The sequence below is a fragment of the Malaclemys terrapin genome, chromosome 2, assembly GCF_027887155.1.
Source record: "Malaclemys terrapin pileata isolate rMalTer1 chromosome 2, rMalTer1.hap1, whole genome shotgun sequence".
Taxonomy (NCBI): domain Eukaryota; kingdom Metazoa; phylum Chordata; order Testudines; family Emydidae; genus Malaclemys; species Malaclemys terrapin.
Window position 1 is genome coordinate 80,233,831 of NC_071506.1, and position 26,801 is coordinate 80,260,631.

The following is a 26,801-nucleotide window of genomic DNA, read 5'->3' on the forward strand; positions in this document are numbered from 1 at the left end:
GAACCCTTCTGCCAGGTGTTGACAGCAGCAGAAAAGGTTGGGTTCATTTTCTAAGGGCTTTCTTGAAGACTTAACTAACGCCAGCTTGAGCCATCACCCAAAAACCTAGGAAATTACATTTACCACCATAGGCATCATCACAGTTGCCAGGAGGACTGAAGTTGGGACTCCTGTTAAAGCCCACTACGGGGTTGGAGTCTTGCCTCAGAGAATTTGTGGCTTTATTAATATCTGGGTTTCTCAAGTTTTTTCTGTTGTATTCTGCCCTCTTTCTCACCTTAATAAAGTTCTCTTTGTTTTAACCCCTAGACTCAGTGCCTACAAGTTGGGAAGTACTGTATATTGTCCAATGTGGCTGGTACAGTCTAGCCATTTCTCTCCTCCTCACTCACAGTTAGTTGACCTGGGTTGGAAAACTCCAAGCACGCTGGCAGTCCAGTGCTGCCTGGACTACACTGGGAACTCTACCATCTAACCCAGCTGGAGTATTTCAGCTTTAATTGCATGGTAGGGAGGTCCACACCAGAGTCTCTTGGGTTGGCTGCTGCTGTCTCTGCAGCATCAACAAAACTGCCTCAGCTGTGCTCCAGCCACTGCTGCTCTGCACCATCTATCACTTTGAAAGCGCTACTGCTATTCTGCATCGTCTGTTGCCTCAGAGCTCCCACCACGGCTCGGTACCATCCACTGCCTCAAAGCCACCCTCAGCTCTGTACCATCCACTGCTCTATAGCGGTCTCAGTTCAGTTCTTTTAGAAGGACCAGTACCATCTAGGAACCTTAACTGAGTCCTCATCACCAGAGAGGCACACCCAACAAAAGACAGAAGATGTTTTCCTTCTTTTCAGCTCTGTCCAGGCTCACTTACCCAAATATGCATGACAGCAGTCTCAGCGAGGGTGACCCCAGGCATATTCAATGTTGACGTCTAGTCCTTGTATTTCCCAACAAGATCAGTAACATTTAATTGCCCCCAAACTCAAAGTTTAACTGTACTTTTACCAAAATGCCCCAAACTATCATACCTAGTCAATCAATTCCCTTTGCCCTCCAACAGATGTTGGCAGAGAGCCTCCTCCCCCTTGGAGCCCCTGCTCATCTGGAGTCTTAAGCAGCTCTCAGACATTCTTCTCCCATTTCACCAATGGGTGACAACAGAGAGCTCTTTATTCTCTAACACAGGGGTAGGCAGCCTATGGCACGCGTGCCAAAGGTGGCACGTGAGCTGATTTTCAGCAGCACTCTCACTGCCCGGGTCCTGGCCACAGGTCTGGGGGGCTCTGCATTTTAATTTAATTTTAAATGAAGCTTCTTAAACATTTTAAAAACCTTATTTACTTTACATACATACAATAGTTTAGTTATATATTATAGACTTATAGGAAGAGACCCTCTAAAAATGTTAAAAATGTATTACTGCCACACGAAACCTTAAATCAGAGTGAATAAATGAAGACTCGGCACACCACTTCTGAAAGGTTGCTGAACCCTGCTCTAACATTTCAGACCACAGGACTTACACTATACTTCTCTCAGAAAGGAATTCTACAATTCACCCCACTCTTAAACCAGGTCCCCCTGTCAGAATAACTGTGTTTACCACCCTTGTTTCTTCAGGAGGTCCTACTGGGTTTTGGCACCTACTATAAACTTCCCTCTAGGAGCTGTGAACAGTATGAAAATGCAGTGACAGTTCAAAACGAAGAGTTATTTAACCATAGGCCTACATGCATACTATCTTACCTAAGCCTTAGCCTTGCCTTGCAGATTTAGTAAATCACTCTTGTCCTAGGCACTCCCAAGCACTGGGGCTGGGTGAGATGGTCTGCACTCCTGCGGCTGCTGCCTCTGTCTGTCTGACCCTCAGTCAGCATCTCCACCTCTGTGTTCACGGGCCATTTTTATCCATTTCCAGGCTCCCTTTTCTGTCCTGGGACACCTGAACCTGGGGTATCCAGTTTATGTATCTCATCAGCCGTCCAGCAGTGGTTTCACTGTTTTGTCTATTTAAACACCAGCAATTGAGTTAGCGTTATTGTCTGTCTTCTTGGAGAGGTGTAAAACCACCCACGATTGAATTAAGTTTTTCCCCCCATGTAGCAGACAACATGATAGTAATCACATAAACAGAGGTACACACAGTATTTATAAAAAAATAATACAGATATCTCCCATGGTCTTCACAACTGTACAAGGTATAAGACAGTGTAGAATCAGGCCTTTAAAATCCTTTCAAGTACTTGTCACTCTAGTTTAAAGGTCAAATATAATCCAATTGTTAATTCTGAAAAGAGGTTAGAATTCAGGATACAGATGTCACTTTTAGACTGGCCTGTTAGGGATGTTTGAGCTATGTCAGTAATAGTCAGTGAATTTATAACTTTGAATGTTTTCCTCTTTTATTTATAAATTCCACTTCTTAAGAATGATATGAGAAGCCCAAGTGATTCTAAGGAATCATTGTCATTTGTAAGTAGCTAAAGTCACTTGGTCTTTGGTTTTGTACCTCATAATATACCATCAACGCATGCAGTAATGAAAGTCACTGCCTATTGTGTCTTATCACTTAAATATTTATGAGGTGAGCTTTTATCATTATGTGTTTTTTATAAAGCACGGCAGCCAAATGATACTACAAAATCACACTAATCTTCATAGCTTGCTCTCCACAATTTCCTTTTAATGTTGTCATTTTTAGGGCTAAATCCTGACCTTTGGTGAACACATGAAGCACCTAGTGAAGTCAGTGGGAATACAAAATGTGATCCACAAGTCATTTCACTGTAGGCACTCCTGGCCTGTTTTTCAGTGGCCTTCTCAAAGCTCACAGAGAGGAAGAAAGATAAGCCAAAGATGATCCACAGGAAATGGGTTAGGGTGACCAGATGTCCCATTTTATAGGGACAGTCCCAACATTTGGGGCTTTTTCTTATATAGGCCTTATTAACCTGCACCCCTGTCCCGATTTTTCACACTTGCTACCTAAAATGGGTACACTTTCAGAGTTGCCTGGCCACTCTTAGATGTCCCTAATCTCCACTACTGGCAACCGGTTCTTTTATTACTTGCTGCTACAGGGCTAACAAAATTCAGGCTTTTTCCAGATTTACAATTGCTATGGACCCAACATTTACTCAATCATACAAAGAGATGAATTCATGCGTTTACTTGTTGCTGCTTCTAGACTTTCTGGCACTGACTGTTCTGCTTAAATGTAACAAAATTATATTTTTTAAAAGTCTATAATATTAAACAAAATTCATTGTCATATGCACAGTCACACAGCTGGTATTTTGTACTGTAACATATGAAGGTGTGTTATTTTTGCTATTTAAAGAACATTAAATAACAGTTTTTTTCAGAATCAACACCAAACATATGTGCATAACTCCAGAGAAAACAAAGGAAAAACAAGTATTAAATACTAACAACAGCTTTATTCAGGCAGCAGCCACATGCTGACCTAGTTTACCAAAATTACTTGGGAAAACTTTTTCCCACACAGACTAATCTTATCTAAGGTACCATCACAATATTAGAATTTTTAAAAGACAATTTAAAATGTTTTACTTTCAGAAGGCTGACTTCTCATAGAGCTCAGAATTCCATCTTAGCAGAATTACCTACTTAAGCTGCTCCTGTCACAAAAGACCCTAAATGCTTAAATCCAGTTAACAGACTGGCCTTATTTATGAATGGATAGATCTCTTTCTCTCTCTTTTTTCTCATTTGCAAATACACCCACAAAATCATTTAAAAAGTGCCATAATGGTTTCAAGCTTCTGATGGAAAATTAATGATCTGTAAAGCTGTAGATAATTATGACAAACATTTCAGCTGTAGTAAACTCTGTCTAAATTAGTGTCTTGAAAATGTTCATGTAGTTTAAAATAATAAAAAATGCTTGTAGGTCATAGCTAATAGTGATCATAACATAATAAATAACTCATAAGCTCACTTCAAGTAAGGGTTATTATGTTTCCACTAGTTTAACAATACTTTTTCAGTACATTTTCACAGTTGTCATGAAGCTTGATGCATTAATATGATTTGGTAGGGAGTTATTTAAAGATGATTCACACTTTTCCTATCGCACTTTGGGGATTTAGACATATATAATATCTTAAATATTCAAATGCTTTCATCATTTTGTCCCCCAACCCTGCTGTACAGAAATAGAAAGGCTGCAAGGAGTGAAACATCACTGGGTGGGAGATTGTTTGGGGTTTTTTGCTTTAATTTATGTGTTTTAATTTTGAGGTCAGATTTTGGTATTCCCAGCACCTGCTCTTCTTCCTGGTTAGAGAAAGGGGCTGGGAATGTTTTGTTGAAAATGCCTGTGACAAAACCAGTCAGTCAACAAACATAGCATAGTTCCAGCCTTGCTAGGCTGGAACACTAACACATGCTAGCTTAATTCTTTACATTCAAATTACTCCTTTGTGGACCAAACTGGGAGGAGGGAGGTGACACAAACCTACCTTTTACTTGAGAGAGGAAAGTCAAATCAATGCGCTTAAGAGCTGAGGTACACAGAAGGGAGAGACTGAGGGGATAGTTATAGGGGTTCATAGAACTACTGAGAACTGACCTTGCTAAGAAGCGGGAGCCTTGAATCCTTTGTAATGGATCTAGGGGCTTCTACCTCCTTTTCCTAAGACTCCTCAACCAATACATAGTTCCTCTCCTGGCAGACGCTAAAAGCACATCCTTTCTCTTTTTTTCTGAAATATAGTTGCAGGTGGGAACCCCACTTTAAGATCTAGGGAGGAATAAAAGTTTTGGGGTTAAGGCACAGGACTTGCAGACAAGAGATTCCAGCACAACTTTCCTATGTGAACTTGGATCAGGCATTGAACTTCTCTGTGCATCAGTATCAGTATCATTTTACCATCTGTAAAATGGAAATTATAACTCACATTAACCCAGTGTGGATCTTTATCCCTCTTTAGTGTCTGGCCCACATAAAAGATATTTCTCAGTATGTTTCTTCCTTCAGACTAATGGACCACATTCTTTAGCTCAAGCAGTAGAGACGGATGCTCTTAGAGCTAGAGGTTCATTCCCCACAAATGACTTGATTAGGGTGTCCTTACAGGATAATAATACTTTCCAACCTCAGAGGTATGTTGCAAGGCTTCCCTACTCCATGTTTAAATGCTCTAAGATCTTAGATGGAGGACACTGTAGACAAGTGTAAATTAGTGTTCCTAACTCTTTAAATATGAACTTGTGAATACTATTTTTATTTATTGTCCCTGCTTCCTTTAGGAATCATGTGCATGTTTCATATTTTATTACTGAATACATGCCAATAATTCAACTCTCTCATGGTGATTCATGACACTTACTTCTGGGAGAAGCCTCCTTTTCCCCACCCATACTTATTTTCAGTTTTACTCTTCTTGTAACCAGACATTACTGAAGTCTGTCAAAAGTGGTGGCCACATTATTTGTCTTCATCACTGAAATAAGTTGCTACATTTCAAATAAAGTGCATAGGAGATTTGGTTCCTCCATTGGACAGTCCTGTTAACAGTGCATCTTAATAATCCTAAGCTGACAAAGATGGTGAGCTTGTTCCTTTGCATATGCAGGAATCTGAACTACAAAAATCCTAGATCCTAACTGTTTTAGTTACTTACATTTTACAAATGTGATCCTGCCCTCCAGTAAGTGGTGTTCTGTGCATCCTTGACTGGATTTAAAAAATCAGCTCTGGGGCTTGCACACAAAAACACAGCAGCTGACTTTTCCAAGAAGCAACATGTATTGTTGCATACATCATAAGGCAGAATAAAGTCCTAAAACACTCCGAGGGGCAGGGGATCTCTCTGACTGTCAAAGTTATTGTTTCTAGTTGCTGGATTATCATCTGTGAAACTGCTGTGGTCTGAAAAGTTTTGCCACATGTGCGCAGGAAAATAACTGCCTGTGCTATATAATTTAACGGGGGTGAGGAGAATCATCATTTCCCTCTGTAAGCCCAAAGCGAAGGGCTCTTCCTCTATTAAATCTGTGAAATGTGTGCATTCAAGCAGAATAATATTCATGCACAATCAAGTGATAGTAATCGCCAGAGGCAACAGCTGGGTAGTGTTGATCATGCTTAAATCATCTTTATACCAATGCATTTCATTTTTTCATCTGCTCTTCTAATATCAAAAACTAAGTGTTTTGGTAAGAGTGTTTCACCCAACAGTCCTTGAATTTTTACTATAACTATAAAATGAAGAGTAAGGATAATGTTTTTGTTACTTGATGGTATCATTTTTCCTCATCAAAGATAAGATTTAACAGAGGATTTAACACATTAGAAAGCTAATGTTTGGTCAACCAGAAAAACACTTCAATTCAGAAAATTCTAAGACTAAATTAAGCAAAATAAAGATCTTATCTGTCGTTTCTTGCTGCTGAATGAAATAATCAGACCCATACATTTCATCTCTATACTTTGGGCTAAACTCTTCCTCAGTTACTCTGTAGTACTGTAGGTGTAAATGAAGGTATGATTTTTTTCTCTGCTTGCTGTGGGGTTTTTTAAGCATCCCTTTACTTTTAAAAAAAATGACCTCCAATTTTGAGCCCTCAATCAGCTCTGGGTTGCGAATGACAGAATTTATATACCTAACTACTTAGTTACCTCTATAAATAAGACATTAAAATTCTATGCAATATTGTTGTAGCCATGTCAGTCCCAGGATATTAGACCCGAAGAAGAGCTCTGTGTAAGCTTGAAAGTTTGTCTCTCTCACCCAACAGTAGTTGGTCCAATAAAAGATATTACCTAACGCACCTTGTATTTCACTTTTAAATTCTGTCATTTGAACCAAAGATGAAATCCTTGCTTCAAGGAAGTAAATGGCAAAACCCCCATTGACTTCACACTCATCTGTCCAACTCATCAAATCAGCAATGAGTTTGTCAGAGGATCATTTCTGAAGATAATACTGAGTTGCTGAGAGAAGGATGCTGGGGAAATACTGGTGTGGACTCTGAAAGCCATTTCACCTCTATCCAGAGCTCTTATTAACATTATGATGAACTATTGTATCAACAGCACAGAGATGCAGGCAGCTAACCACACTACACTTAGGTAAATCAATACAAAAAGGCTGAGTAACAAAAATATGAATAATAGGGAGTTTCTCTTATAATTGGAAACAGGATAGCTTTCACTCTTGCATGCCCCTTCCTTTATTGAGATCCACTGACAGCAATGCAGAAAGGTATTTATATAGTCATGTACTAAAGCAGGCTAATTATTTATTACGACTAAATTTTATCCCAAGAATGCATCCATCTTCAAGGGGTTAGCACAACGGCTTTCCTGATGCTGTCATGGCAGGTACATTGGGAGCTCAGCTGTGCTGGAGCCATGAAGGTAGCCCTCATCCCCCTCATTTTGCTCTCTTCTTGCTCTAATTAGGTGGGTGCCTTAGAGGGCAGCTGGTGGAGGAACCAGAGGCAGGGGAGAGTAGATTAACTGGATAGATCAGAGGCAGAAAGAGGAGAATGAGAGAGGAGCAGGAGGAGAGAACTGCTGGAGCCTGGAGGCAGAAGAAAAGGAACAAAGGGTAGTGGAGACAGAAGAGAAACTAGGTGAAACAGAGTGGGCAGAGGAGGGCTTCTGCATAGATTCACAGTAGGACTTCATGACATTAGTGTTGAGTGTTATTATAGAAGGCGGCACCATGGGCGTGTGTTGTAGATCCCCGTGATACCACGACAGGGGGGAAGGTCACATGATTATAGTCACTCCCTTATGCATATAACGTAATTGAAGCCCACCACATTCAGGGCTTTATTGAGGCCTGTAGACATTATGTGAGACATTTTACAAATGCTATGAATTCTACTGAACTCACTTGTACGTGATGTCGATCAGCACATGCCAATGCAGCCATATACTTTCAAGCAGGCACAGATCTACATGTGTCTACATAGTTTGCCTTCATTCAGATATGTCAGCATATTTCTGAACTTTCAAAGGGTTCCAAATGAAAGAATTAATTCACTTCTCCTAGAAGTTAGTCTTAACATTTTTGCCTGGATTTGGTAATGGAATGTGCTTGCTTCAGTGCATCTATACTCGAACTACCCATACATGTAATAACACTACAGTGCTGGTTAGTGCCCATCAATATCTTTGGTCAGGGTTTCTTCATGATTGTTAAAGGACACTGATGCTTCCAAAGAACCATATACTGCATTTGCATTAACTATTGATCTCCCAACAGACTTCTTGGCACCCATATAAAACATACAACTATTTTCACACCGGTTTTCAAAAATATGTTTCTTCCTAATTTTTTATTTTCTTTAGGATTTTTGTACCCAAATTACTATAAGAAATGGTGGTGATACCAATAAAACCGAACTGATAAACTATATCAGGGATCGGCAACCTTTGGCACGTGGCCCGTCAGGGAAATCCGCTGATGGGCCAGGACGGTTTGTTTATCTGCCCCATCCGCAGGTTCAGCCAATGGCAGTTCCCAGTGGCTGCGGTTCGCCATTCCAGGCCAATGGGAGCTGCGGGAAGCGGCGCGGGCCAAGGGATGTGCTGGCTGCCGCTTACCACAACCCCCATTGGCCTGGAACAGCGAACCGCAGCCAGTGGGAGCTGCGATCGGCCGAACCTGCAGATGCTGCAGGTAAACAAATCGTCCCGGCCCACCAGCAGATTTCCCTGATGGGCCATGTGCCAAAGGTTGCCGATCCCTGAACTATAGCAATTGGAAGTTATAAATCTATTAATTACTGTATTGATAATTTGAAAATTATCTAAAACATTGCAAACAGTTGATCTTATGAATATTTTAAAATGTTTCAGGGCATGATGAAAACCTCCATGATTTTGTTTACTGTATCTGTTTGGTTTTAATGTAATTACTTGAATCGTTTTGATCCTCACCTACTAAAGTTTGCTGGCAAAGTTATGGTAGCAGTAGTTCTGATTTTAAACCACCAATTAATCTGAGTGGCATATGTAATTTGTGTTTGTTCAATTGTCATAATTTAAAGGGCCTACCTAATAGAGCAAGAGAGAGGCAGCAGAAATCAATAAAATACATAAATAAGTCAGATGGAAATGTTACTAAATATACTGAAGAATTTCATTTCAGACACATTTAGAGATTGCTTAGTAAAGATGCTTGCATATTTGCCAGACCCACAGTTAAAGGCAAATCCATTGCCCAGCTCAGCTCAAGAAGACAGTGCAGCAGGCAGATGTGAGGTGGGTAGGATGAATAATCCCCATCTTCAAAGTAAAATAGTCATTTAATGGAACCTACCACATTCCAAAGTCTGTAGTTGCCCTGTAACTTCTTATAGGCCTGCCTTCGCTAGCCTGTCCCTAGTCCCTACCCCTCCCACTGCCTGCCCTGGCCCCTGTTGCAGGAGAGCTTTATTAATAGGTAGGATGCCAGTAGATAGCACTCAAGAATACACTGCATATTACCTGGGTTTTGTAGGACCAATACAACTTGTTGTGCATTGCCGGTGGCTTCTTATGTGCATTTCTTCACTTGCAGCTGATAAGCGTATTCCACCTGTCCAAAGTACTGGGCTCTGTCACAAAAGGGATGAGGACCTCTCTTATGTTTCCCACTACTGTATGTGCAGCAAACTGCACCTATGGTTCTATTGCCAGTGGACTGCACAGCAGTGAAGGCAGTGGTAGGATTTGTAAATTTACTTGGTGTGATTGTGATCCAGTTTAGTTATATGCCTTTTAAGTTGAGATGGATCTGAGGTACAAAATTCAGATCCAGAGCCAAACTTCCCTACAGTTTAAAGGTGCTAGGATTCAGGTTTTTGTTTTGGCCAGATGGAGGGAGACAGGGGTCTGGCACAAAGTTCTGAGCCAGAAATGAATCTTCCCTAGAGGTCAGGGGACAGAATTAGGAACCAAACCGAAGGCCCCAATCCTATCTTTTCTTTCAATACATGTATTTGATCTGGATGCAGTTATGGTGCTTGGATTTAGGTTGATTACATCACTTGTTATACAAAAAGCACTGTTGTTCTCAGAATTGATTAAAATAAGCAAAGATTCAGTTCAGTCTTATCAAAGCAGCACCATGGGGTTTAAGCTTAGTCACACAACATTCTTCAGAAACATAAGGAGCTCAGCTTTCAATGTGCCACAGAGGAGATATGTGCTTCAGCTGGCATTCTTAATGGGGACAGAAAAATAGGCAGGAAGAGGCGTGGAAAGCTTTCAGGATGACTAATTGCTGTTTGCAGCTGCAGACAGACGTGTTTAATTAGCTGGTAGTTGCATGCATGTAAATTTGGTTATTTGTCGTTAGAGGCCAGATGTTTTCTTCCACCATTCAAATTGGAGCAAAGAAGAGAAAAAAGGGTCAGAAAGCAGAAAAAAATATGGGAGAGTGGGAGCTTCACACCATCCTTCTTCCCCTCCCTCACCCCCATGCCCTGGGATCCTCTCTGAGTGAACACCACTGTGAGTTTGCAGGGGAGTGTCTGGCCACAGAAGAGGTGGAGCCACAGATAATCTGTTCTGTGCAGCTCCCCTGACAACCTGATGCTGGGAAAACTGGCAGGAATGAAGGCTGCTCAGTAACAGGAGGAGCTGTGCAGCCGGGCTGTTGGGGGACACGGAAGCAGTATAAAGAACAGGAGTACTTGTGGCACCTTAGAGACTAACAAATTATAGAGTCACAGGACCAGAACCTGATTTTTGCACAGATTCTCTGTGTTGCAAGGTTTGGTGGCTGGGCCCCTTGCTGCCTCCGTGTAGCTTGAACTCATTGCCCCTAGAGAGGAGCATGTATCAGTTGCAGAGTTTTCTAACTACTTTATCCTGTCCGTGGGGTTTTCCATGGGAGGCCAAGAGGCCCTTCCTGACTAAACAAAATGTTCTTTTATTTTGACTCCTCATCACAAAGTCACTTTAATAATATTTTTGAGGAATAGATATATAGTGTTCTCTCAATCTCCAGAAAAAGAACTAGGATCCCAACAGGTGATTGGACATAAAGGGCCAAATCCTTACCTGTGTAAATCAGCATTGCTCTGAGGCTCAGGCCCACAGTCTCTTTGATGGCATTTCAGGCTACTGTGGGAGGGTTTAACCTTTTCATTCCTTTTTAATTAATTCATGGTGAAGATTAGTAGCAATTTTTGATGGTGCTTGGTTTTTATTCTCAATACACATGAATCATTTGGAATCACTTTTCCCCCCAAGAATGCCAAAGGGCCATATGTCTCCTTTAGCGACTAATGCTTGCAAACAGATGCCTCCTCTAGCAAGATAATGTGAAGTACAAGAATTTGAACATTCAAAATGTTTCCACTTATGGCTTGATTCTGCTCTCACAGCAGTGTAAATCGGAAGTAACACCACTGAAATCATTGGACCAGGGCCTCAGCTAGTGTAAATCAGTGTAGCTGTCAAAGTCTTAATCCTTGGCTGATTTTCACTGGCTGAGGATTTGGCCCCCTGAGAAAGGTAGTGGTCCTGTGGAAAAAATAGTATGTCATCATGTAATTACAGATTTTGTCCTAATGCCTAGACACCAGGGGGCTGAATTCAGATTGCCCAGGCAACCTTAATTCTGGCATTTCCTAACTTTTGCATGCTTCACTTTGCAACTTTAATAATGGACTTTTAATGTAACTTTTGGGTGTGTATGACAATCTGACCTGGGATGCGACCTTCAATGAAAGATGGCTAAGTCTGCCTTTCTGTTCTGTGTTTGTACAGTGCCTAGCACAATGGGGTTTTGGTCTATGACTAGGGCTCCTATGATAATACAAATAAATAATAATAGTCCTAGAAAATGATTTAAGGGGCCTGATGATTTCCCTCTCCCTTTTACTAGTTTTATATTAGTCTATGGGAGAGGAGACTCAGGCTTTTTGACTGTTTTACACTGGTGGAGGGAGCGCCTCTGAAATCAGCCTCGACGGTTATGAGCTCATTTGGGACCTGCTCCTTGCTGGAATGCTGAAAAGACTATTTAGTGTGACATTTTTTGCTATTTTTTATTATTTATACAGTACCACAAGTGTATTGGCTTTGCTTTACAGACAGAAAGTGACAGGTCACATGGAGTTTATAGTCTAAATTAGACATACCACAGCAGGGCGATAAAAGGGAAGCCAAACAATGGGTGGAGATAGGGGGCACGGCTAGTGAACTGATTCAACAGTGAAGCTTATGAGACTGTTACACACATTACATGTTAGTTCCTCCCATATACTGATTTTGTTTGTTTGTTTATATCTGAACATCTAAGTATAATCGGGAAGAGAGCAGGGAGGGTGTCAGCAATGGAAGGCTATCCAGGAAGTAATGGGTTTTGATGAAGGAGAATGAGGCAGCTTTGCACACAGGGGCATGGCAGTTCTTACAGAAATAAGGGGCGCTATGGAATTGCTTGTGGGAGACCAGAGATGCATCAAAGTGAGCTGAACTGGCAAATGAAGTGCATATGTGGAGGATCCAGCGATGGTCTGTGTGCAGGGGTAGAGTTGAGAGAGCTTTGAGCGTGACGATGAGAGTCCGAATTTGAAGTGGAAGGAAATAGGAAGCCAGGGCAGGGACTCAAGGTGGGAGGGCAAAGCAGGATACTGGTTAAGAAACCTGATTTTAACAGTAGGGTGTTGGACAGAATTGAGGGGAGAAATGAGGGAAGCTGAAAAGGTTGCAGGTTTAGTGTGATTGTTATATTAGCTATATCACATTTGCTTCTTGTTCCATCCTCTTTATTGGGAAGATGGGATGCTGGGATGTTATTTTACTGGGCTTTGTATTTTCATATTTGCCTCTCCCTAGTCTCCAAGCCAGGTACTGAAGGTCTCTCTACTCAACCTGCTTTTTGTCTCTCCTTTGCCAATAGCAGCCTTTTACTTGTTTTGCCAGTCAAAAGGTTTAACCTTTTTTCCTATCAGTTGTTTAGGAATTGTAAGAATTGTGTTTCTGTAAGAATAGTCATATTTGCTGTGTCTTAGCTACGTGGAGACCGTGTTCCGCTCTCTTATATACGGCAGCTTTATTTTTCAATGCTATATGTGTAACTGGAAGGAGGATGGGCGGATACCATAGAACAGTTATTTAGAAAATATGTATTTTTAAAAAAAGTATCCATAAAGAGCCTGATGCAAAGCCCATTGAGTTCAGCAGGTCTTTCCGTTGTCTTTAGTGGACTTCGGATCGGTTCCACTCATTGTCTTGGAGAATTGCAGAGGGCTTGGTACGAGTGCCTTGGTAACGTTCATAATTATAATGCCATTACTAAACTTGGCCTGGATTGGTTATCAAGTACGGCATGTGGCCAACTTTTGATCAGAGAATAGGATTCAATCATTCTTGACTTGTATAAAATAAATTAAAGTTTTTGGGGGGTGTTTTTACACCTAAATGAATTCCTTGCAGAACTGAAACAAAAGTAATTTTTTCAGTACATCATCTCTGCAGTTGGTGAGCTGGAGCTATTCAAATGAATAAACCCTCATTTTCGGGAAAGAAGATGGTTTTCATTTGGGAAAGCTCAGAATATTTCATACACAGATCAGGTGTAATGTATGATCTGTAGCTCACCGTTTAGTACCTGAATTTCTTCTTGTAATCAGATTTTTTTAAATTACCAGCGTAATCAGAAACAAATTTCTTCGTAAAGTAGGGCTTGCCCAGTGACTGCTGGGATCTAAACTCTAAAGGATTTTCAGCAGATGTTTATCAGCCCATTGTAGATTTATCTGTGTTTAGGTGCATATATCCAAGGTCTTGATTGTTTTACTTGTTGGCACAAGTTGACAAGACAATCTTATACTATGGGGTGATTAGTCAATTATGGGAACAACATGACTGAAGAAATGATGAAAAACAGAACTGACTTTGCAACACAATTACAATACATATTACAGCCAGTCAGCTTTTAAAGTAACAGTTACTAATCACTAGATCTTACTCAATAAATCTTTCTAAATATATTTCCAGTCAGCACTAGAACTAGCCCTGGTTAAATGAAACCAATTGCAAGGGGATTGGAATCCAAGATCTGCCTTGGGTTGTGATACTAAATCTCAGCTACGCAAAATTAGGAATTATTTTGGGGACATTCTAAGGCCTGTGCTATACAGGTGGTCAGATTAGATGATCACAATGGTCCCGTCCCCCCCACGGCCTTAGAATTTCTGAAAAACAAGAGCTTGCCCTTTCTGGGCTGTGGGGAGGAGGATTAGACTGACTCATCACTACTTTGTGAGTCAGGGAGAATCTGCTGCAGGGAGCATTTTGGCAGGTCGGAATTATGGGAATACTGCTGGGGAATTGTTGGAGAATTTTTCTATGTCTTTTACTGTTTTTCCTCTCCTGCACTGGGAAATGTTAATGCCAACTAAGGTTGTAAAATAACTGCACCTTTCAATAGTTTTGGCTAACTTACCCATTGGAAAGCTTCTTGAACGGTGTGAAGACACATCCTATATAAATACTAGCTGCTGCCTGCTCTCTGCTGAAATAGCGTAAGGGTCATTAGACCACCTCCAGGGGTGTGATACAGGTGGATCCATGCAGCACCATATCCTCTAGTCCCTGTCACAGCTCATCCTCTGTGCCGTTTCCCCACCCCTCACCATAGAGCAGCAGAACTACACTGGCTATGCTGCTACAGAACCCTCCATACGGGCAAAGAGAGGGCTGGCTTTGCCCCTAACGGAATAGCCACAGAAAAAGGAGCAACACAGAGATTTGATATAATCAGGGCCAGCTCTAGGTTTTTTGCTGCCCCAAGCAAAAAAATTTTTGGCTGCCCCCCACCCCAGCCCTGGGCTCTCTCTTCCCGCCCCCCACCCGCACCCCCTGCCACCCCAGTCCTGGGCTCCCCCCCCACCAGTGATGATTCTGGCCGCTCCCCCCTCACCTCCAGTCGGTCCGGTGCTGGCAGGGTCGGGGTAAGCAGCGGGGCTCCCGGGCCGCGCCTCAGCCTAGGGTCCCTCCATCCAGGGCTCCCGCCTCCAAGATCGGCCGGGACCCAGGAGGGCAGAGCCGGGGGACCGCCCCGGCAGATGGCTGAGGAGCCAGGGCAGGGTAGCCCCAGAGGCAGTGGAGTCCCGGAGAGCAGGACGCAGGCCCTGCACGGCAGCACCACACCCTTTATGGCCCCGCTGCTGCTGCTGCTTCTGGCCGCCCTGCCACAGTCCCTGGGTGGCTTGGGCCGCTTCGCCCAGCCTCGGCTGCAGCACTGGGGGCGGCCGCCCTGCGGCACCTGCAGGCAGCTCCGTGTGCCCCCTGGGGTGTCCCCCAGCCTGAGTGTCCCCCGCTCGAAGCCTGCCCGGCCCAGCCACAAGGTGTGGGCGCTGCTCCCCCGCGGCGCGAACCGCAGCGGCTACAGGGGGCCCCCCATGCACGACACGCTGCTGCTGCCAGGGCCGGCTCTAGGCTTTTGCCACCGGAAGCACAAAAAAAAAAAATGGCCAGAATGCTGCCCTTGAAAATGTTTTGCCCCAGGCACGTGGTTGGTTTGCTGGTCCCTAGAGCCGGCCCTGGATATAATGGAGGGTTTTTGGTTTGATTTTCAAACACATGCATTGAAACCACAAGATTTTTTATGAAATTAATGCTCAAATCCATAAGGGCCATCTTGCTAGGCAGCATGTTTTACTACCCATACTGCATGCCGTGCCAAACACTCAAACATAGACAGGGCTGCTGAATCTTGTCCTGGAAGGCATTGGACACATCATGAAGATGAACCACACAGCCTGTGGGACCTGAGGTTTGTTTATACTGCTATCTTATGCCACCTAGTGGCTGACTTTAGGAACAACACAAGAGCTTCCAAAGAGACTTGCCGAGCCTCGGAAGATGCAGAGCGAGTGCAGTTTTCAGACAAGGATAGGGGCTGTGCCCTGGGGAGTGGACTAATACTTAAATAGGGTGAAAATGCTGGGTTTGAATGAATGTGGTGATTGAAGCCCCACAGCATTTACTCAGCCCAGCCCCATATTCATAACAACAATGCAAACAGGGTTCTGTGGAGTAAGGGATCATGGTCAAGCAAACTTGAATGTCAAACAAAGCATTCTCTTGGTTTTAGTGTTGCAGTTTGTGCTGTATAAGTGACAGTGCGCTCAGTACTTCGGTGTTAATAAATCGGTCTAGTCTTCATTTCATCAGGAAAACAAACAGAGCATCTATCCTGGTTCTGAAAGCCACAGGGAAAGTTATCCTAATCAGAAGTGTTTCATATCTAAAGTCTGTTGACCAGAAACAATGGGCCCAGTCCCACTTACTCGGGCAAGCTGTCTCCTTGAAGTCAATGGGCTTACTCACATAAACCAAGCAGAATTTGGCCACGGTGAATAACAAGTTAAGGAAAAAGCCGTGTTAAAAGAATTTTACAACCAAATAAGAATATGGAAGACTTTAAAAGAGCATATTCCATTTATTTGGCCCCAGAACTCTTAACACAGCAACAATCTTCCAGAGTTCCACTCTTTAAAGTGCTTCAAACTCCATTTATATTATTATTAACATTAATGTACACTTCAGTATAAACACTGCTCATCAACCCAAAGAAATGTATATATTTTTATAAAGTTCTTTATATTAGGCCAGATTCTGCAGTCACTCACACCAGCGTAAATCCAAAATAACTCCAGCTAAGTCAATGGAGTTAGTTTAATGCTACACCAGGGAGGATGAAAGCAGCATTTGGCCCACTATGTGTAAAAACAATACTATTTTATATTTTATGTATATATCTCACACACCCAATGAATTACCCGGGAAAGCAATCAAATTTAATAAGAAGTCTAACAAAGCCAACACTTTTAATTAGCTTTGGCACAGGCCACCATTCCAGAAGATGTATCCACTTGTAAGCCATTTTGAACATCATAATTGACAAGAGTAACACAGTGATCAGGGAAGGAGAACCCATATTGCAGTAATTCATACAGTACATCAGGAGTCCCAACCCAACCAGGGTACAAATAATTCCCTTATTATGTAATGGCAAAGTTAATTGGCAGGGCATCCATTCAAGCTGACTGCACCATGAACCTCTGAAATTTTGCTGACAGAGACAGGTTTGTCATTTATTTTAATGTTCTGCAGACAGCCAAGGAAGGAGTCCCGAACAGGAACCAACGGTGTTTCCAAATCTGCTGTAAAGACAAGGAAGAAAGAGCAGCTAAATAATATGAGCTGTTTTGTAAAGCACTGAATACAACAGGCTGGTGGCTTTAAGATGTTCCCTTTGATACCTCTGATTATTGAAAGTCTTTGCTTTCAGAATGTAATACGATACCAACATTCCAAGTTGAATTAAACTACTTTACTATGGTAAATAAAATAATTTAAAAAATTATTGCACATTTTATCATGTTTTGCTGTTGTTATGAACTGGTGAAACCTTGCTATGAATTCAGTTAAAACCTCAGTGAGATTGATGGGTGTGAATGCACCCTTCAGTTAATGTAACTGGAAGGATAAATTCATCTCAAGCCCTCACCTGTAACAAAAGGAGTATGTGAACCTTCCCAGGAGTTTTGGACTATATGGGTGGAGCAGCTTTTTGTGAGCATTGTTTTGGTGGGGGCCAGGGGGAGGAACACACAACCAAGCAGTGACTGAGACAGCGTGGAGTGACCCTGAGAGAAGTGCTGGGTTGGGGGTGCTGGCTGAAAGAAGCTTGGGCCTGTAAGCTAAGAAGCTACTCCTTTCTGCTTTTGGTTCCTCCTGCATTCGGAGAAGCAGGACTTTGTATAAATGAAAATATCAGACAACAACATCAGTTTTTACTCCCAACCGGAACATCCCGAGGAAAACCTAATGTAGACTGGGTGAAAACAGAGAGGGGCCATCAGACCCAATATAAATACTGTAATGTTTATAGTGTTACCCCCTTTTGACCCTGGTGGCTAGTCAGCGTTCCCTTGGCTCATGGATCTAGCTGGGGGGCGGGGAGGGGGGAATGCAGAAAAGAGGAAATGTTAGGTCTGTAGCTACCTCTGCCTTCCTTGCTGCCCCAATTCATTTTTACACTAGCATTTTTCCCCTCTCTCCTGACCCAAATTTCACATAACAGAATGGTGACTCCTGCAGCACAAAAAAGCTGACCCTGATGGTGGGACTAGGGCTAGTAGAGAGGTATTGACAGCACAGACCCTGATGGAGCCAGACAGACTTGGGAGTGGTGGGGAGGCTGGGAAGCAGTGCAAACACACAGGGTCCCCAATGGATGGCATTGACCTCCAAAGATAATATATCTGTGTGTTTCAAGTGGCAGACCTCCTACCAATTCTGGTGGTGGTGGTGGTGGTGGTGGAGGGGGTTTGGTTGACATATGAAAGTTATATTGGTATAGCTATGTAAGTTGAGGTATGAAAAAACCACTCCCCTGACCGATGTAGCTATGCCAACCTAAGCCCCAGTGTAGACATAGCTATGTTGACTGAAGAGTGCTTCTGTTGAGGTAATTAATGTTGTTCAGGGGGGTGGTGTTCCTACACAGACAGAAAAATGCCTTCTAATGGCATAGGCTGCATCTATGCTACAGGGCTATGCCAGCCTGTACTGTAGACACAGAGAGTGTGTGTGACAGAGAGAGAGAGAGAAAACGTGCAAGACCCTGCCTACCTGACAAAAAATTATGAGTGAGTGAGAGTGTGTGTGTGTGTGTGTGTGTGTGTGTGTGAGAGAGAGAGAGAGAGAGAGAGAGAGAAAAAGTGTGCAAGACCCTGCCTACCTGACAAAAAATGATGAGATAATACAAGTTAAGTCTCCTGTCACCTGAGTATTTTTTCCCTTATAGGAGATGATATGGCCCATAGTGTGTTTGATTTTTTTTTCTTTCACAAAAAGAAACAAAACACCAGGAAGAGCAACAAAACATTAACTTGAAGTAATATTACCTGGAACTCTTCCAAAATAAAGTGGATGACCCACGTTAGCAGAAAGTGAGGCCGAGGATCCAATGGTGTAGTTGCTCTTTGCATCCACATCTAGGTGCACAATGTTCTGTTTCTGAGTTACTGTAAGGAATTTGGTAAATCAGTAACTTTGGTCCAGTCAAGCATCCACTAGCCATGACTTACTATTTTAAGAAGTGTTTGTCTTGCAGGAGTGTGATTTATAGGGGAAGTTTTATTTCACTATATTTCCAAGTCAAACTGACATATACCAAAATACTATGGGGATGAGAAAGTGTTCAACATAAAAGCCCAAAGGTTCTCTTCCCTACATGCAGTCTTAAATAATTACAACCTGTTATTACTCTAAAGAGTGTTCTCAGAAAAAACAGCAATGGAATTATTTAGTGTATAAGGGATTAGGCATTAAATTTAGGGCTACGGCAGTCTTTTTTGTTCTTCCCACCCATTCCAGTTTCAGAAGAGCAGGCAAGAGGATACAGTACCTGCTATGGAGTGCCACTGTCCATCACATAGAGACCGCTGAGGAGTGACAGATGTCTGGAAATCTGCAGCACCATTATTTCCAGAGGCAGTGACCTGTAAAACATCTTTCAAGTTACTAGGGAAAAGAAAGGAGTGACAAAAGAATATCCGACTCTAAACAATTTACTGAACTCACTGACTGGTGCATTTCACCAACACTTTAAAAGGCACAGTCAAAATATTTGTATTCCCAAACAGTCTTCCTTAAAGGAAGATAGATTCCATTTACAGAGTCCTAAGAGAGGACAGTGTATACTCTATACATACATAAATCCACGCCCTTGCCTCCTTCCCCGGGTTTCCTTCAACTCCCCTGACACACCCTTCAGCTATTGAAAAAGATACTAAAATAGAACTGCTGAGATTCTGCAGTGGGTGTGTGCAGAAAGCTACGGAGAAACTACACAGGGAGCTGCACAAAGCAGTCAGTGCTCCATGGTTGCGCTCTTCCTAGCAGCCTGACGGTTAAAGGAGAAGTTAGAGCACATGGTTCCATGATCCACTGGCCTAAACCCTTCTAGATTTTTGTAGGAGCAGAATACCACAGGTGTTCCTTGTCCTGAGGAGAGGAGGATTCTCTGACACTTCCCTTCACCCTGCATGGACTATCATGGAGCTGCCTGATGGAAGCCTGCGTGCATACAATGGAAGCCGCGCACACTGGTATGGTAGCAAATTTAAGGTTCACGCTCCCCAGAGATGGTTATAAGACACCATCATGAAGTTTTCAAATGTATTTTTAATTTGGTTTTCTTTTGTACTAAGTTAGTTTGGTGTTCAAAGTAAGGTGTCTCTCTTCTTAGTTATGGTAATACAATTCAAACAGAAATAAACCCTACACTCACCTTTCCTGCCTCCATGTAAACAGTTAAATAGTTGCCTTGTTTGTTTCCAGTATGGAGTAGGACACCTGTTAGACTTCTCACACGAATGTTAAATATGATCTTAAATTCCAAACCCATCACAAAAGAGTTATCTGCAGGTGTGAGAAGGGGAGGAAGGAGAATAATTAGAACAGCACATTAAAAAGGGGAAGAGTATCATCTATATATACACGTACAACATGGAGCTATATCAGTATGATATAATAAATTGATATTTATATATCTATGTCTCTATCTATCTATCTATGTGGATTATATAATAAAGACAGCTCCACGTAGCGATTGCTACACTACTTACCAATGACGATATATCCCCCTTCATTAAAGAAATATATCCCAGTTTCCAAAGAGCCATCCAAACATGGAGGGACACCAGTGTTCCGATGAGGAGTATTCATGAGCTTTCCATTCATTTTAAAATTTCTCAGGCAACCTACAAAACTCTTTCTTGGTATATTCTGAAAGCATATTTAAAAACATGAGTAATAATAATAATAATTAATTAATAATAATATAACAAATTAAAGCATGATGGCTATTATTTTAATAACAGATCAGCCAAGCAGTTCTTTAGCACTGTTTGATGGTGGTACCCAAGTATGAAATGAACCTAAAGACTGTCCCTGATACGGTGTAAATGTGTACTATGTCATGAAAGAAATACCAGTAAACCACAAAAGAGTCAAGCGTGCTAGAAAAGTTGAAATCTTGAAAGGGTTATTGCAAAATCTTATTTGTAGAATAGCTGTCTTCCAATGATACATCAAAATGTTGACAATCTAACAGTCTAATTCTGATTTCAAATACTAACCACCCACCCACCCACCCCAAACAGCTATTGTGTAGTGATGCACATACCTAACAGGTCATTTTTAAAGGTAACAGAGGCAATGCATACCTAAGATTAGAATCAAGTTCTACATCTATAATCCCTCCTAAAATCACAGTGATAGTAAGTGGGAATCCCTCCCTCTGGTACTGAATATTCCTAAATCTAGTTTAGCTGGAGACACCTTAAGTATCTGCTGAAGTGAACGCTCTAAGGGGAAGAGGTGCTCTTGGAGAAAAGAGGAATTTGATTTTTGGAGGTAAAGAGGAATCAGGAGCAGCACATGGCTGCAATCAATTTATAGACCGAAATGTTGATAATTTGAGGGCTGGGCACACAGTTGGGGAAGGGGGGATGTCTATAATTAGGAATTTGTGGACACCATGTATAGATGGCCTTAGTAATCTAAATCCCTCTCATCATTATGACCTCCCTTTACAATACTTCAGTGTCTTCATTTGCAGTGCAATGAAAAAAACACCCTCAAAATCTCCATTATTTACCTGTACTTTCAGGGATGGAAGCCCGCCCAGATAGATTGGTGGCTTAGTGGTGAAGGTGGAATTACTTGCCAGTTTTCCTTCCCTGGCCCTCAGACCATCAATAACAAGATGGCCATTCTTCCCATGCATACTGAATACCACCTTTGTGGGGGAAAGCATAATTACCATTAGACACATTGGGTGGGATTTCAAAATCACTTATGTGAGGTAGAAGCACAAGTCCCAATGAAAGTCAATGGAACTTGTGCTCCTAAATCATTTTGGTGCTTCTGAAAACCCTATCCATCAAGTTATAGACAGTATAGTCCTAAAATCAGCACACATTTTTGAGGCTCACTTGAAACTAGCAAAAATATAAAGAAAGTAGGTGGGCAAAATGCTTTTTCAAATACCTTATCGTTCAAAAACTAGGAATATTTTGCACATCTGTTATCCAGGTTTCTTGTTTTTCCTTACTCTGGTATATAACCAGAGTAATTCCATTGACTTTCTAGATATACACCAACGGGCATCAGAATAATGCCTTATACCATAATGTCCCTATCCCACAGACACATACTATCTACCTTAATGTTCCCTTTTTTGGGGAACTTTCCTAAAGTAATACAAGTATTGTTACAATACTATTTGCATTAGAACTAGGCCACTGCCATGAGCTTTTTGACAATGAAGACCTGTCATCCACATGAACCTTCAGTCATATGAACTAGCTCGACAAGGTTGAGGTGAATATACTCTCAGCATTTTAAAATGCTGAGCACTTACGACTGTGCATATTAAGCGATGGTTCATGTTTTGCAATGGTTCACACAGTTAATTCTGTCCTAACTGTCGTTATACTTACAGTATGCCACTGCCCGTCATCGTATTTTGCTTTGCTTTTGATTTTAATTTTCTTCCCTCCAACACCAAATGAAAAGACAAAACGTCCCTTGGAAATGTAAAGAGCCATATAAGAGCTCTCAGGCTTATTTCCCACAAAAAATATCAGTCCTCCCGATGATGCAGTCCGTACGTCTATTGAAAAATGTGACCTTTAGTGGAAAGAGGATCAGAGAAGACATTAAAATATGGCCTTGTTTTGCTTACTGTCATACTCTTTCCATACCCTTTTGAAAGATGCAGGGGGCCTGATTCTGCTCTCACTTATACCAGTGTAAATCAGGAGTCACTCCACTGAGGTTGTTGGAATTATCAGTATAAGACTGGATATAAATGTGATCAGAAACGTTATATTTATTGTCATTGTGCTGTGCAGGAAGTTACATGTGAATTCAATTGGAACAAACATACATATTCCTATAATACCAGTACAGCAAAGTGAGATTACTATTAAGTATTTGAATGCTGATGATGTACTTAGTACTGTAAAGAATATAGAGTAGACAAGGCCAGTGCGTATCTTCGCTGTTTGTTAGCCACTGAATTTAATTAAAAATCCTCTCTGAACAGAAGGGCCATATAGTGTGTCCTGAATTTTAGTTTTGGCAAACCAAGAGAAGAAGGAACTTCGACAGACAAGGACACTCTTCTGAAAAACCCAGTCATCAGTCTCAGAGAGTTCCATCCCAGAAACCAGTAACAGAAGCACCTAGTCTGGTCTTAACTGTTATGATGGAATGTAGGGGGAGAGTTTGACCTATAAACACAAGTTGAATAATTTGTTAACACAATAGTGGCTTTTGGAATCATAATTATGTGGTACACCATTCACATTTCTGAATGTGGGCTGAAGTCGGCAGATTTAGATTCTTGGATTGGGCCTCAATGTGCACTAAATTCAAACATCTCATTCCAGGCAACCTGTTCAGTTTTGTTTTGTAGAAATAATGATTGGGAGAAAAAGTTCTCTGTCAAGCCCTTAACAGAACAATCAGGGTGCACCCCATTACTCCCAAAGAGATGCACATTGGGAAATCATAACCCTTAGCACCTAAAGGCTAGGCTCCAGGTTCATTGAAGAATACAGTATTAGAAGTTGAGTGGAGAACTGTTGCATTACCTGTCTGTCAGTGATGCCTGAGAAAGCGTATACAGCAAATGACTGTTGGGAGCATTGCCAAACTGATAAGCTCCATTGATGAAATTTAGCTGAGTAGATAAAGCACAGCTTTTCTGGTCTAGCTGCACTTTGGCACCTGTCAGGTAAGCAAGGTGCTTTTCCTTCTGTAACTGCAAGGCAGAATTTAAATCTTTAATATGGATAACTGAGATAATAATTCAATACATGTATTTCATAATTCCCATCAGAATCAGTCAACACGCTTCTTTGAGTGTCTGATGAACTGTTATCACTCTGGAGAGTTATATATTGAGCATGGGATATGGAGAAGGGAGACCCTGCTCCAGATGCTAGATGGAAAAGGAGTAACATCAGTTCCTCAACCCTGCCAGCTCATGTTGGCGGAGCCTAAGCCTGAGAATCAGTGTGGACTGGAGTTTATAGTAAACATAAACATACCTTGAAAATCTTAGAGCTGTTAGGATCTGCTAATTCTTTCAGCAGCATTGGCTGGGGTGACTTGTATATCCTACAGGCTCCCACGGATACACCAGACTTCTCAGTATAACTGACTAGATTTTGAACTTGAGGGAGCTGACCTGTCCTAGAATGAGGAATAAACACGAGGATGAGAATGAGCAATGAGTGCTATAGGAGACCACCCTTTATCATCCCTATTCTTTAATGAAAACCACCATGTATTCTAGAGCTGCATTGTTTGGACATATAGCCTTACAAGGTATATCTACTCTCAATTACAGTCTGGTCAAGGGACATCTACCAATTTTCACCTGTCACAATAGTATGATTTATATTAATGATCCTAAACTCTTGGCACAGGCACATCCAGAATTACTGTCATAAGAACTCATATATTTTGTATTAGCATGTGATGTCACCAGGAAATCCCAACCACTTATACAGTAGGTGGCATATAGCATCTAGTGCTGTTCCTCTGGCAGTTTTAGCAGGCCAAGCCTAAATAAAAGTATCAGCTGCTTTCTTGGGGGGGGGGGGGGAATCATTGAAGATGCTGCATGACCTATTGGGTGGGAAGTTTGTGAAAAACTAAAGGAGTTTGTAGTTCTTGCCTGAAACATCACCTCTGCTACAGCCATACTACTGAGGTAAGCCACTGCTGTTGCATCCTCAACTGAATTTAGGAGCCTACCAAAAACTACTTACTTGAAAAAATGCTGTTGCCCTTGAGAAAAGAGAGCTGGAATACAGTAACCCTGGCAGTGTCAGACCTTCTGGACTAGATTAAGAAGGTTTTGCTGATTAGCGATAGAAGAGGATTGGTCAGGTCAAACCTACAGTCTTGCTAAATCAGCCACATACCCACTCAACTGGATCCCAAGTATGAGGGCTAAAAAGCTATCGGTTTGTTACTGTGCAACTCTGCCCTGTTGCCAGAAACACTCTTATACCAATTTTCTTTGTGCAAAGGCTAGATCAATGAGAATAAATGTACACATACTGTATGTAGGTTGTAAGGTTAAAGGAATCTCTCCAATTTTGGTAGATCACAGATGGACAGGGAGGTTAGTATACATGTTGCACAACTTCACAATGCTAAGGCAAAGATTTAATGAAGATATATACAAACCAAAAATACATCATAATTTTTGTGAAACCACACACACTCATGCACATTCAAACACTCAATAGTCAGCGGAAACAAGCAGGCCCCAGCTGGGAGAATACCTGTGATAGGAATTAATCTAATGAAAGAAAACACTTAAGGTGAAATTTCTTTTCTAAATTGGGCTTGCAAAGATGTATCTACCACCAGGTGGATGTGGAGGGAAAAAAACTGAGTAACAAATGGGTAACATAAACCAGCAATCGGGTCTTTTTACAAGTACCCCTATATGTTGATGTAATTATTCATTTTGCATATGCAAATATTTCTTGCTCATGCAGTTATCTGGCTGCACATGTATTTTTGATGAGTATAATTTAGGCACAGATGTTTGAAAATTTTGGGCCTTGCAATATACCCATTCCAATATAATCATGCTTTTAAACCAAACTTCTCGTGAAGGAATACAATTCAGAGTGATCTTCCAAAAGATCAAAAGATCAAACTCCATTAAATCTTACAAAAATGATGAATTGGTCAAATACAATAATTTATTTGTTGTGCAACAAGGTTATGCATTCAGCAAGGTTTCATGTATCTAGAAGAAATGCAGATTAGTGAGAAGAAATTCCAATTACTCATAAAGGAAAACAGGTCATTTCTCTCTTTACCCCGATGTCGGCACCTACAAATATTCCCAAGTTAAGTACCTTTGAATAAAGACATTGGAGATGCAGCCTTCAAAATTATCCCCACCCAATCTTACAGAACTTAATTTTTTAGACATTCCTTGAAGTTCAACAGCCATTGACACAGGCAGGTCATCAACCAGCAGCCTGACCCTGAAACAAGATGAATACAAATAAGAGTGAAAAATTTAGGAAAAACACGCTACCAGCTAAATTAATTTTTTTTAAAGAAAGATCTGACACACATGTGCCTTCCAGTTACATTTTAATTCTGATGGCATTTACAGGCCTGGTCTCCTATCACTTCCATGGGTTTTATGCCAGTACTACTTCATTGACTTAACCATATTTAAAATGGTGCAGTACAGTTATAATGACAGCAGCACATAGCCTTACATTCTTTGCGTGAGATCTTGGCCTCAATGAAGTCAACAGCACAATTTCCATTGACTTCAATGGGGTCAGGATTCTACCCCTTATGCCAAAAGGAAACAGAATTTGACAAGTTGGACACTGCTATTACAGAAAAACTCTGAACGTTATCACTAGCCCAGGGCTTTAATACAATCACAGGCTATCTTTCAAACCCTTCTTTTTTAGCCAGCACAAGTTTTTATATAACCCTATAGAGACCAGTGTGTTTTAGAAGTCATCTAATTTTCAGTAAATTAGATAAATTTTAATAAATTGTCTCATAATCTATATATCAGATCGATATTGAGAACATTAGGAGAGCTATTACCCTTCCTCCTCAGGCCTGTAAAACAGCTGCATTAGACAGGTTTGCAATTTACACTCAAAGATGCGAAGACTATGTGTGTGAGAAGCTGTCCAAAGCTATGTCTTGCCCAACCACAGAGAAAGACACT

General features: G+C 41.5%; 1 protein-coding gene across 4 annotated transcripts in view; it reads right to left on the reverse strand.

The window, feature by feature from the left end:
* Window positions 1–16,401: 16,401 nt before the first annotated feature.
* LAMA3 (laminin subunit alpha 3) overlaps window positions 16,402–26,801 on the reverse strand; it is a 191,451-nt gene continuing 181,051 nt past the window's right edge. For 2 of the 4 annotated variants that reach the window (XM_054018250.1, XM_054018248.1), the window contains exons 69-78: window positions 25,954–26,085; window positions 24,118–24,262; window positions 23,659–23,828; window positions 22,501–22,690; window positions 21,657–21,797; window positions 20,623–20,782; window positions 20,286–20,416; window positions 19,401–19,494; window positions 18,898–19,017; window positions 16,402–17,148 (exon numbers count right to left, since the gene is read on the reverse strand). In XM_054018250.1, the coding sequence (XP_053874225.1) occupies window positions 17,003–17,148; window positions 18,898–19,017; window positions 19,401–19,494; window positions 20,286–20,416; window positions 20,623–20,782; window positions 21,657–21,797; window positions 22,501–22,690; window positions 23,659–23,828; window positions 24,118–24,262; window positions 25,954–26,085 (1,429 nt within the window). In that variant the 3' untranslated portion in view covers window positions 16,402–17,002. The remainder of the gene's footprint in view (window positions 17,149–18,897; window positions 19,018–19,400; window positions 19,495–20,285; window positions 20,417–20,622; window positions 20,783–21,656; window positions 21,798–22,500; window positions 22,691–23,658; window positions 23,829–24,117; window positions 24,263–25,953; window positions 26,086–26,801) is intronic. The other 2 variants (XM_054018249.1, XM_054018251.1) reach the window with 2 other exon arrangements.